Here is a 12259-nt window from a genome sequence, read left to right as displayed (position 1 = left end):
TCCAGCACAGGTCAGAATTTCCATCCAGTTGTCAAAGTTGAGGCACTTCCCTGGTGAAAAAGAAGGGACCAAGACTAATATTGTGTTTACAGAGCTTGAAAGAGCAGCTCACCTGGTATTTTCTGCTGATTTCACATAAAAAAAAAGTTAGATTCTCTGAACAATCAACTGTCAAAAGAATGATAGTAAGTAACCAACTGGGACACCAGTTCTCAGAGCTGCAGTGAACTAGAACCTTCCATCCAGCAGGGAGGAGTGGCTCAGCGGACAAGATGAACCCAGATATAGGCACCTCTGGTCATCTGCTCTAAATTTCATGGCATGAGACTCTCTGAAGACTTCTAGCTTCTTTCAGCAAAGCAAGGTGTGGTGTTCACCTGAGGCCACAAGGAACATGCAGCTATGGGCTTTCCAGGTGACCGCCAATAACCCAGAAAGAAAGGAACTGAAAAACCACTCAGTCACCAACATGGTCCACCTTAAAGTCAGGATCAATTAAGAAGGTCTGAAGTGTATGGGGATGGTTTTTATATATGTGGGGAAGTGCTCAGAGATCTTAACTTCCAGAGATTGTTAGGATGTTTTCAAGCATCTAAAAATAAGGAATTTTGCTACAGCTGTCACAAAAAATGTTCTCAGCCATGCCAACTGGCATCGGAACAGCACTTGCTGAGACAGGTGCATGGAATTTGGGTCCCCAAACCTTGCAAGGATCTAAGTATTATGCCAAGGCTGTTACCTGTCAATCAGTGGAGAAAACACTTCTTAAAACCTGGTGTTGGACCATAAATGTCATCCCCTACTGTGTCGAGCACAGATTGGGCTAGAAACCAGACTGAGTTGACAGAGGAATGAAGAAATGACAGATGTACATATAGAAAGTCTGGGACCAGGTGGGCTGTAGTCAGGCTGATGGAGAGCAGCAACTTCTACCCATGGAACCAGAACCTCAGTGAGTTTACTATGTACAGCACACAGTCACACAGAGGAGGCTTAGCCAGTTTCAGAAGGAAGTCTTTGTTGGGGAGCAGTCTTGAGGAGACTGTAACCAAAGCTTTCTGTAAACTGTGTCAACATTCACAGATGGGCCCAAAGAAGGCTTTGCCATTTCCCTGACCCTGACCTAGAAAAGGCTCTGTCAATCTCCTGAGCCTAACTCAGAGGCTTTGTGAGTTCCTATGGGTCCTAGGCACTGGAGTTCTTCTCATTAGCACATGCTCCCCCAAGACTACCTCTGCTTCCCACAACACAGCACCTTGGAACATTGCATGTCCTGGAATCTACAAAAGCAATTGTTCATTCGCTCTGCCTTCAGCCACTTGCAAAAGAAACAGAGAAATCAGAAGTTTTGACACAGTGAAGAAGAGTCACAGCTCAGAATTCCTCAGGAAAGGATGCTCAGTGAACACCAAACCTACTCAACAATTAACTCATCCTAGACAGCTCACTTCAGTGACCTTTCCTCCAAATCTAGTGGTGTTAGCCTTTTCTTACAGATAAAGGAAATGTACCAGAAGTTGCAAAACTAAAGAAACAGAGGTATCTTTTTTTTTCCTCAAAAAACTGGAGTTAAGTCAGCAAGAAGTGAGGCATACCTGGCTACCCTTAGTCTAACAAAGGTGAGCTTCAAAAGTCAATGCATTTATCTCCGAGTACTTTTGACATCTCTAATAACTAAATAAAGTGTGAGCAATAAGGCTATATCAGTCAAAATATGTTAGGATAACTGTCTGCACTCGACACAAGTTTATAGAAATCAAACTTAAAAATAACCTCAAAATGGAGAGAATAAGTGACCATAGATGCTCAACTCCATCTGATGCACCAATGTAAGCTAAGGCTCTGAAGAAGCCAAGGAAGAAGAGTCCAAAAGATTGTAGGAGCCAGAGGACCAGGACACCTACTGCAAAATAGGGTCTTCTAGACATGACATGAAGAGGCACCGATGGAATCTCAACAGTATGGTTTCCTAAACAAGGCCTTGCATAATGACAACAGTCAATGTGCCAGTGTGGATGGAAGAAATGAGACAAAGCTCCACCCCTACGTGAGGAGCTGCTCAAAGGGGATGAATCTGTTTTCTCCATGAACAAGCTTGATAGGTTATACAATCCCATATAGTGAGTTCAAGACACATGTAAACGTGAGCAACAGTAAGCTGTACACACACACACTCACACACATATCACATCACACACTCAAGAGAGAGAGAGGAAAGGAGAGCAATAACAACAATTGAAAGTGCCAGCATTGGCAAAAAATACCCCCAGACAAGTTCTCAACACAAAGGAGATTTAGTTGCCCCAGAAGGACAAAGGGCAGGGAATAAGAGACAAACAGAGGAGACAGGATAAAAGAGAAAGGAATGGGAACAAGGGAAAGGGGAAGGATATTTGATTGGGCATGTTAATTAGGGTAGCCAAAAGGGGGCTTTTGGTTGCTGGACCTTGGTAGTCAGCCTCAAGAGGAAGAAGTGGCTAAATACAGGAATAGCCTTCATGACTAGTTTTAGCAATGTAATCTAATGGGTTTTTTTAGCAAGGAAAAGGGAAAAGGGAAAGGACAAGGCCTGCCAGGGCCATGTTTGCCATGCTTAGGCCTGCTAGAGCATCTTCAACAATAATTAAAGAAGAAAAGATCATAAATTTGAGAGAAAGTGAGGATATGGGAGGAGCTAGAGGAGGAGGAAGGGTGGAAATGATGTAATACACCACTTGTGTATAAAAATTTCAAAACAAAAGATTAATATAATGAAAAAGTGTAGGACACTGGAAGTCAGCTTTTCTGGTGTGTTCTGGGTATATCTGGCAATTCTGTTCTTATTCTTTTTAGTGTTGAGCAAAAGGCAGCAACTAGATGACGTCCAAGTGGAGTCAAATGACCTGGGCGTGCATCCTGCCACTTCCTTTTTGCTGCTTAGATCTCAATATCCTTACCATGAAATCAGATAGAAACACCTATCTTAGCAAATGCTTAGCAGATATCACCATTACTTTAACAAACATCTGTATTTTATTTCTTCTTTTGTAGGTGATGTTAAAAAGTTGCTGAGGGAGTTAGAGGTCATGAACTCTGTTATTGCTCAGCTTGCTCCAGAAGGTAATTTTGCATCCTACATCTCCAAAATGGAACTGATTTCTTTATATTTTGTTAAACTACATATTGTAAAGAACTTACAAGCCATCCACTGTGAACTGTCATTATAATCTTCCAAGCCACAGCGCAGTTTTAACTTCTCAGAAACTGTGATGTGAGCAAGAGTTTTAGAGCTTTGAATTGCAAAGCTTCTGTGTGTTTGTGGTGTGTGTGTACACATGTGTACACGCACGTACGTGTGTGTGTGTGTGTGTGTGTGTGTGTGTGTGTGTGTAATACTAAAATTGAGTCCAGGGCTTTGCATACGTTCAGAGAGCACTCTACTACTGCAATATATCCCATAACCCTATTGTAAAGTAGAGCTTCCGTAATAGCTAACACGTTGTCTTGTTTATCTATGATATACAGAAGAAGTGGTAATCCACGAGTTTGCAAGTCTTTGTCTCGCAAACATGTCAGTAGAGTACACTGGGAAAGTACAGATCTTTGAGCATGGTGGACTTGAGCCACTCATCAGACTGCTGAGTAGCCCAGACCCAGATGTGAAGAAGAATTGTATTGAGTGCATCTACAACTTGGTACAGGTAGGGATGGCTTCTAAACAGTGTTTTAGTGGTAGGGAATACAACTCAGTGCTAAAGTGCTTGCCTAACATGCAGAAGGCCAATTGTGGGGGTGGGGCTGGAGAGATGGCTCAGAGGTTAAGAGCACTGGCTGCTGTACCATTGAACCCAGGATCAGTTCTCAGCACCCAATGGTGGCTTACAACCATCTGTAGCTCCAGTTCAGGCAATCTAATGTTCTCTTTTAGTCTCTGTGGGCATTTGTGTGAATGTGATTCACAGGTATGTAGGCAAACAGTCATACACATAAAATACTTTTTGAAGCCCATCATGGAATTTATCTTTCTGTTTAAAAAGAATTTTAAATCTCACCAGTTTTGCATAGTTGTTCTCAGCCCATTTTGTAGTAGGAGTCCCCTTTTTTTTGTTCCCAAAGGCTCAACCCCGAAATAACCACACAGAAACTGTATTAATTAAATCACTGCTTGATCCATTAGCTCTAAATTATTATTGGCTAACTCTTACATCTTAATTTAACCCAGTTCTAGTAATCTGTGTATCATCACGTGGCTGTGGCTTCCCAGGCAAACTTCCTACATCTGTCTCCAGCAGGGCTACATGGCTTCTCCTGACTTCGTCTTCTTTCTCCCAGCATTCAGTTTAGTTTTTCCTGCCTAGCTCTGCTCTACCCTATCACAGGCCCAAAGCAGTTTCTTTAGTAACTAATGGTATTCACAGCATACAGAGGGGAATCCCACATCACCATTTAGTACTTATCACTCAGAAAAAAATATGGAAATTCCATGTAGATGCCTTTCAATTTTACCATTTGATAAATAATTGTCTACCACATGAAAAGAAATAAATTTCTGTTTTAAAAGAACACAATGGAGTACATATTAAGGTAGAATTCGGGTGAGTCCCTGTGGTTCTTTTAAAATGGGAAATCTACAATTCATGTCAAATCTGGGAAGTGTCAACACAAAAACACAGTTCTCATCTAAAAGCTTATTCTGAACCCAAACTTGAGTTCTTTGCCCTGGAGAACAAGAAGCTAAGCCACCCCAGGTTCCATGTTCCCACGTGGAAGCAAGTTCATGAGGTTTGATAGTAAGCAAAATAAAGTCACAAATCAAGGCAAGTTGAAAATACATTGTGAGGTCCATCAGAGATGCGGTTACAGCAAGTAGGGGGAATGCCTCCTATAGGCCGCAGATAGTATCTGGTGACATCCTTAGCTTTAGGTTGGTAGAAGTTTGTAACATAACAGATTTCAAAAGATGTGTATCTGTTAGCCAGGGGATGTCAGTTCTGACCCAGAGGTCGGCAAGAATCGACTGTTCAGGGCGCTGAAACTAGCACGAGATAAGGTAGTCAGGCTTTGAGCTGCAGTGTCGTCCCCCCACCCCCACCCCCGTGCTCATCACTGCTGACACAGCATCAGTCTTTGCGGACAGCTGCCTTCCAGAATTCCCATTAATAAAGGCAAACCACTGGGGCAGTCCTTAGGGGCTTGGAGGACCAGCCGGTCAAAGCTTCGGACTGTTTATTGGTGAAAAGTCTGTCATCTGAGTCTGCTCAGGGCAATTCGTTATTCACAACAGCAAAGGCCACCTCCTGTATCAGGCTGCCTTCCTGTATAGAGAAAACAACTCCATTCCTCTCCCCGCTGCCATTCCCTGCGCCCGGCCCTCACCCACAACAGGTCAGTTTATAAGGACTTCCCAGCCTTCCCTGCTGCTTTTCCTGCTTGGGTTTCTTAACAAAGAACAAATATGCTCTGTAAGCTTTAGGCCAGCTGAAATGTTAAGACCCGTCAAGAAGGGCAGGCGAGAGGGCTGAGAGATGGTATCTAGGAAGTGGGATGAAAGAGACTCAGAAAACCTTTTTGGCCTCAATTGGTCTTTGCAATGTGAAGTCCTCATGCGCCTGAAACCGACATTCTCTGGAGGAAGTCCAGCCCCTTTCTGCTGTCCCTGAGCCAATGGGCTTTCCCTCACCCTCTCAGCTTATTTTCCTGTTGTGATAAAAACACCCTCACAAGAAGCAGTTTCTGGTCCGTAATTCAAGACTTCCCGCATGGAAGTCAAAATGGTGGGAGCTTGCAGCAATTGGTCACATGACATTCACAGTCAGGAAGCTGAGTGCAGTGGATCCCCATGCTCAGCTAATGTCCTCCATTTCATATAGTCCAGGGTCTGCCCCCCAGGGAATGGTCCCACAGACAAAATGGCTCTTCTGACGGCAGTAAATGGAATCAAGGTAATTCCAAAAGCTAGGGAACCTCTCAATCTAGGAAACCTCTCACAGGCTTGTCTCTGGGATGATTTTGTGATATTTATAGTTGTCAATTAACACTCTTTATCCAACTCACTCAATGACTTACAACTGCCCATCCACGACAGGGGGTTTTAACCTCACGACTCCTGCTGGGTGCAGTTTTCTACTTTTTTTTTCAAGTGAAAATAAGAAGCATTGCCTTTACATTTCTTCGTAACAGAAGTGTCGGAGACTAAGAAGATATTAGGGCTGCTGCAGCTAAGTACCACAAGCTGGGTGGCTCAGAACAACACAGCAGAGTTCTGAGCCTAAAGGTTCAAAGTCGTGGTGTTAACATGACTTATGCTCCAGAGACTGGGCAGAACCGTTCCTCAACTGCCCAACTTTGGCTACAGCCAGCACTCCAGTCTCGGCCTTTGTCATCTCCACCCCCAAGAGGATGACAATTTTTCCTTATAAGGACACTGTTAAGCAGGGCGGTGATGGCACACGCCTTTAATTCCAGTCAGTATTCAGGAGGCAGAGGCAGAGGTGAACTCTGTGAGTTTAAGGCCAGCCTGGTCTACAAGAGCTAATTCCAGGATAGACTCCAAAGCTGCAGAGAAACCCTGTCTCGGAAAACCAGGATAAAAAAGACACCATTAAGGACTATGCTCCAAGGTGACCCCGTCTTGTCTAATTATATCAGCAGTGACTCTCTTTCCAAATGCAGTCACATTATGAGTCCCTGGGGACACAGTCTTAAAGGTCACCTGTAACGTTTATGCCTGAAGGAAGCTAAACATTTAGAAGTTGGATAAATGATGAAAGAAGGAAGGCTAAGCGGAACATGGGAGTTTTTCCAGAGAGGGTGTTTGTGTGCATGTGTGTGCATGCGTGTGTGTGTGTGTGTGTGTGTGTGTGTGTGTGTGTTGTATATGCATGTTTATGTGGGTATGTGCACATCTGTGTATGTAAGTGTGGAGGTCAGAGATCAATGCCCCGTCTTTTTCAATCACCCTCTACGTTATTTGTTTGAGGCCGGATCTCTCCCTAACTAATGATTAAGGTAGGTTGGCCGGCCACTGCTTTCTGGGAATCCACCTGCTCTGCCTCCACCACACTGCTGCTCTAACTCCATTACATGGATTCTGGCAGCCCATACTCATCTCCCTAGGCTAAGTGGCAAACACTCCATCGATTGAGCTACTTCCCCACTCCTACCCCCTTTTGTTGTGGGAGTAACTTCCGCTGCCTCAACCAATAATCACTGAAGCAGGAGCCCACAATGCAGCGGGGAGCGACTTCCGCTCCGTCAGCCAATAGCTGCTGAAATACCAGCCCACTGGGGCATGGTATATTTCTCTTTTAAAAAGAGAAACAGTTCCGGATAAGGTCTCTCTCTTGGTTCCGGCTCTTGGTTCCGGTGCTCGGTCTCGGCTGCTGCTCCCGGCTCCTGCTCCAGCGACTAGGCTCCCTTCCTAACGGTTTATGGTGTATGTAAGTTTTACCCCCTGCCAAATAAATAACCCCTTAAAACATAACTGGTATGGGATTGATTCATTAATACCCTTTTCCACCTCCAAAGCTATTTTAATTACATTTGAGGGGTTTTTTTGTTTGTTTTGTTTTTTAAAAAAACTGTGATTTAGTAATAGAGTTCCAGAGTTTCCTTCACTGCTCGATACAACACCTTTTGCCTTGCTACCACTGCCAGAACTGGTTCATTGCATACAGGAATGTAACTGCACCGACTATAAGAACCTAAGTGTCTTAAGTAAAGATCACGTATTTGAAAAAATCCTGCTATAAATTTGCACACTGGGTTATCTACAACACCAAATGCATGCGGCCATTTCACAAACAACCCCTCAAAGATCAAGAATCCAAGTTATTTCATCAAACACTATTTGAACAGTATATCCATGTGAAAAGAATTGTTTTATGTATAAATTTTAATGTAACATTGTTTATAGAAGTTTGTAGCAATATAAACCCAGCGAGTGGTAGATAACGTTGACTTCCTGTGGACAGTGTCTGTGTCAGTACATTTATTTTTACTGTCCATTGAGAGTTTTGCTTTTTGTTTTTTGTTTGTTTGTTTTGTTTTTGTCTGTGAGTTGTTTCGGGATCTGGAATAAATGCTGGAGAAACTATAACCTAACAATGTTCTCTACCAGAACAGAACTACTCTCCATCCTTGAGAGCGTTTGTTGTAGAACTATTAATGTTTCCTTTGCATCTCACGGCAGGATTTTCAGTGCCGGATGACGCTTCAAGAACTAAACCCCATCCCTCCCATGTTAGAACTCCTGAAGTCCGAGTACCCGATCATCCAACTGCTGGCTCTCAAAACCCTGGGTGTTATCACGTGTGATAAGGAGTCCCGGACAATGCTGAAAGACAGTCAAGGACTAGACCAGCTCACCAAGATCCTGGAAACCAAGGTATTTGCCATATTCCCGTTCATGCAGCTCTCTGAAATATTGTCCTAAAGACTGAAAGCTTATAATTTTAGTCAGCAAAGTTGACAGGAGTAACTCATTAATGGCTGTGTAAACTTTATTGGGCTTCTTAAAGCAGGCTAGTTGTGGAGGCCATGGAGAACTAATAGAAAATCTGGCTTTGAAGGTTTAAGATTGCTCAGAAACACCTAGAAGTAATCCTCTAATTGTCTGTGGGATGAGGAGAGAAGAACAATTTACCTTCTAAAAACAACGAGGAACATTGGAGGGGAAGGCGCACAGTTCCCATAAGGCTCACAAGAAATCTGCCTCCAGCTTTGCGTCTGTGTGTCTCATGCCTTCTGGTTCCAAACGCCAAACTATCAGTTTGCTGCAGACCATTTAGCTGTATAGACATGGCTCAGATCCATGCTGAAAGGGTCCCTAGGCTCTATTCCAGAGCCAATGCTGATATGTAGATTTCAGATCCACCGCCTCTATTTCAATGTATTAGATTAATCAAGCTCTATTTAGTGCCTTTTTGAAAATAAGAAGAGAGGCACAATCTAGGGAGGCTCCTGGAGTAATAATTTATTAAGTTTCCTGCCACATCCACCTACCTCTGATTCCATGACACCCTGTACACCAGCTCTGTGTCAGAATTTTACATCTGTGGTGTCGAACCCTAACAGTACTATAGGTTGTCTATTACTGTGAACTATATAGAACTCTAACAGTGCTATATACTGTCTAGTACTGCGAACTATATAGAGTTCTAACAATACTATAGACTGTCTAGTACTGTGAACTATATAGACTTCTAACAGTACTATATACTGTCTAGTACTGTGAACTATATAGAGCCCTAACAGTACTATAGACTGTCTAGTACTGAGAACTATATAGAGCCCTAGCAGTACTATAGGCTGAATAGTATGTGAACTATATGGGACTCTAACAGTGCTATAGGCTGAATAGTATGTGAACTATATAGAACTCTTAACAATGTCATTATTTTATCCTATCGTGTTATACTATTATTTCAAATGGAGCGTGTAAATCATTAATCACAGGATGAATATAGCTTTGTGTGATAATGTCATAGTTCTATCTCCTATCTTCATGGGAAAAAATGACATGAAAAGATCTACTCTGTCATAGATGTGATACAGGCGATTAGAATATGTGATTTTACTACCGTCTTATTTCTTTCAAAGTATGATAATTTACAAAAACATTATTCATTATAAATGATACTATATAATAATAGTGTATCTATATCTTATATATAAACCTATATCTGTATATTGTACATACTCTGTATAACATTGTATAATTATATATAGCTATATCACTATATATCAACTATATTATATATCATATATAATTATAGCATCTTTAACCTCATTTATAGATGAGAAAAATTACGTTCACATGATGGAGGAGTGTCATCTGTCTATTGTTACTTTCATTGGTTAATAAAGAGACTGCCTTGGCCTTTTTGATAGGCCAGCCCTTAAGTGGGTGGAGTAGACAGAACAGAATTGTGGGAGAAAGAAAGCAGAGGCAGGCAGGCGCCATGACTCTCCTCTCCGAGACAGATGCAAGTTAGGACCTTTCCCAGTAAGCCACGACCTCGTGGTGCTACACACATTATTAGAAATGGGTTAGATCAATATGTAAGAGTTAGCCAATAAGAGGCTGCAGATAATGGGCCAGACAGTGTTTAAATGAATACATGACAGACTGTGTCCCCTCGGAACTGCACGCTGGAAAAGCCTTTCTCCCTTAAGTTTGCTTGGTCAGGTATTTTTTGTAGCATCTTGTGAAGCAACCAAGAGGACAACTTTCAAGTTGTGTTTGCTTTTATTATTAGGAACTGAATGACCTTCACGTAGAAGCACTTTCAGTGATAGCCAACTGTCTGGAGGACATGGACACAATGGTGCTGATGCAGCAGACGGGGGGCCTCAAAAAGCTGCTTTCCTTCGCAGAGAACTCGACAATTCCGGACATTCAGAAGAACGCAGCCAAAGCCATTACTAAAGCGGCTTATGACCGTATGTGCCTGCTTAACATAATCTCAACATACATTTCCTCTTGCATTCTTAATTTTGGTGAATACTTATAAAACTAGAGCATCAGCCTGCTTTTAATACCCCTCTGGGAAGAGAAGAATATGTGATAGTTAGAACCCAAACATCTCACAGCCAACAAGTTGGTGCAGCTTGCTTTGTTAGGGGGGTTACAAACTTAGCTGTCATCCCATTTTTAAAAAGCAGTTCATTGTAAATTTAAGCTTTAAGTCTTTATTTCTCCTGAAATTGGAATAATACGGAGTACACATGGTGTTTGTAATTCTGTAAGTATTGTTTTGAGAGATCCACACTCCGAATGACATCCAAGGACTGTCGAGTTTGAGCTGGAAGCTGGCAGTGCCATGCCATACAGCCACAGAAACAATATGCTTGTGCTATACACGTAGTACAGTTTTCATTTCTGCGACAAGCAGTGTTGTCATAAGTCTGTATAATAGGAGTGATTAATTATGTCCCCAAACTGAAGATGCAGTGATAGCCTTAATTTATGTATATATAGAGGAGTCTGTAAGTAAAAGATGGGAACCTATTTCACCCTTTCTGCACCACTACTCTTAGAAATGATGGCAGCTTTGACTGTTTCTATGATTTACATTCTAAACAACATACTCACATCTGTATATATGTCTATGAATATATTGTGGAGAATTTTTTTTTAGCCCATATTGAATTTCCTAAAGGCTCAACTTTAATGTTGCAAACACAAGCCCATGGTGTAGTATACAGTCAGCATAATTGCGGCTTCGTGAGTTACTCTGTCAACACCAAATCTAAAGGCAGGCTGTGAAATTAGATTTTTTTAATATTGGAAATGTATGTGAGGGGTGCTGTAAAGAAACTTCTGAAATGACCTCTTCATTGTGGGGAAGATTCTTATTGTGAGTCAGAGGGATCATCCGGAGGGATCTGGAAGGGCCAGAGCAGAGGGAAAATAAAGTATATTGGCCATGGCCAGGGCTATCTGCAAGAATAGCGGAAACTGTAAGTTGGCGTGAGAGAGCAGTAAGACTAGTGAGCTTAGCTGGGGGTGGGCCAGGGATAAGTGGGAAGGGTCAGGATGCGACCATGGAGGCTTTGAAATGTATAGCAAGTACTTGTGAGTAGGGGCTATAGGAGCCTGAAGACCAGCATGGGCTTTGATTTGCAATCACAGGTCCACGTGAGTGGGGCCACATGTCCGGTCTGCTAGAGGCAGGGAAAATGACTCCTTTCAGGGAAGGAAAACCTGTTTCACCAGTTCCTGGGGGATGCTGGCTTTTATCTAACTGCCAGGAATCCTGCCAGGCAGATGTTGGCTTCCCCGTCTTCCCCAGTGGCTTAGATGTTGTCACACTGGGCCAGTTTTGTTTTCGTTCTACTCCAGGTGAGGCCCAAAGGGTGGTGTAACAGTAACACAAACACTCAGTCCCAACATGCTTTGTGTATCTTCTCTGAGGTCTGGGGAGCTGGAGGTCTCTAGGTTTGTTGCAGCCCCTGATGGTGTAGGTAGTTTCCTGGATTGTGTATAAAGTGAGGACATGACTGCCCGACCTACGGTTGTAGGGAAGGTTTTTATTGTCCTTGAGTCCAGAGGCATCTGGAAGCAGGGACAGAAAGTAGTAGATGAACACAGCCAGCACAGTGGCCTTGGCCATGAGAGGAGAGAGAGATGGGGAGAGGAAGAGAGGAAGATGAAAGAGAGAGAGTTAGTTCATGGCCAAAATAGCAGGGTTACATAGGAATGAGAAACTGGGAGACGAGAAGCCCCTGTGTTGGGGAAGCTTAGGATAGAGGCAGGGTGAGAAGAGCTGAAAAGAGC

General features: G+C 42.8%; 1 protein-coding gene across 7 annotated transcripts in view; it reads left to right on the top strand.

The window, feature by feature from the left end:
- Armc3 (armadillo repeat containing 3) overlaps positions 1-12259 on the top strand; it is an 81873-nt gene that overhangs the window by 14378 nt on the left and 55236 nt on the right. For 6 of the 7 annotated variants that reach the window (XM_087896330.1, XM_087896333.1, XM_087896332.1 and 3 more), the window contains 4 exons: positions 3031-3099; positions 3505-3680; positions 8171-8365; positions 10239-10422. In XM_087896330.1, the coding sequence (XP_087752456.1) occupies positions 3031-3099; positions 3505-3680; positions 8171-8365; positions 10239-10422 (624 nt within the window). Of the gene's footprint in view, positions 1-3030; positions 3100-3504; positions 3681-7301; positions 7419-8170; positions 8366-10238; positions 10423-12259 lie in introns of those variants that run through there. The other variant, XM_087896334.1, reaches the window with a different exon arrangement.

This window comes from Myodes glareolus, chromosome 14, assembly GCF_982192425.1.
Source record: "Myodes glareolus chromosome 14, mMyoGla1.1, whole genome shotgun sequence".
In the NCBI taxonomy this organism is placed as follows: domain Eukaryota; kingdom Metazoa; phylum Chordata; class Mammalia; order Rodentia; family Cricetidae; genus Myodes; species Myodes glareolus.
The sequence above is the reverse complement of the archived record's forward strand: the minus strand, read 5'-3'. Positions and strand labels throughout refer to the sequence as shown.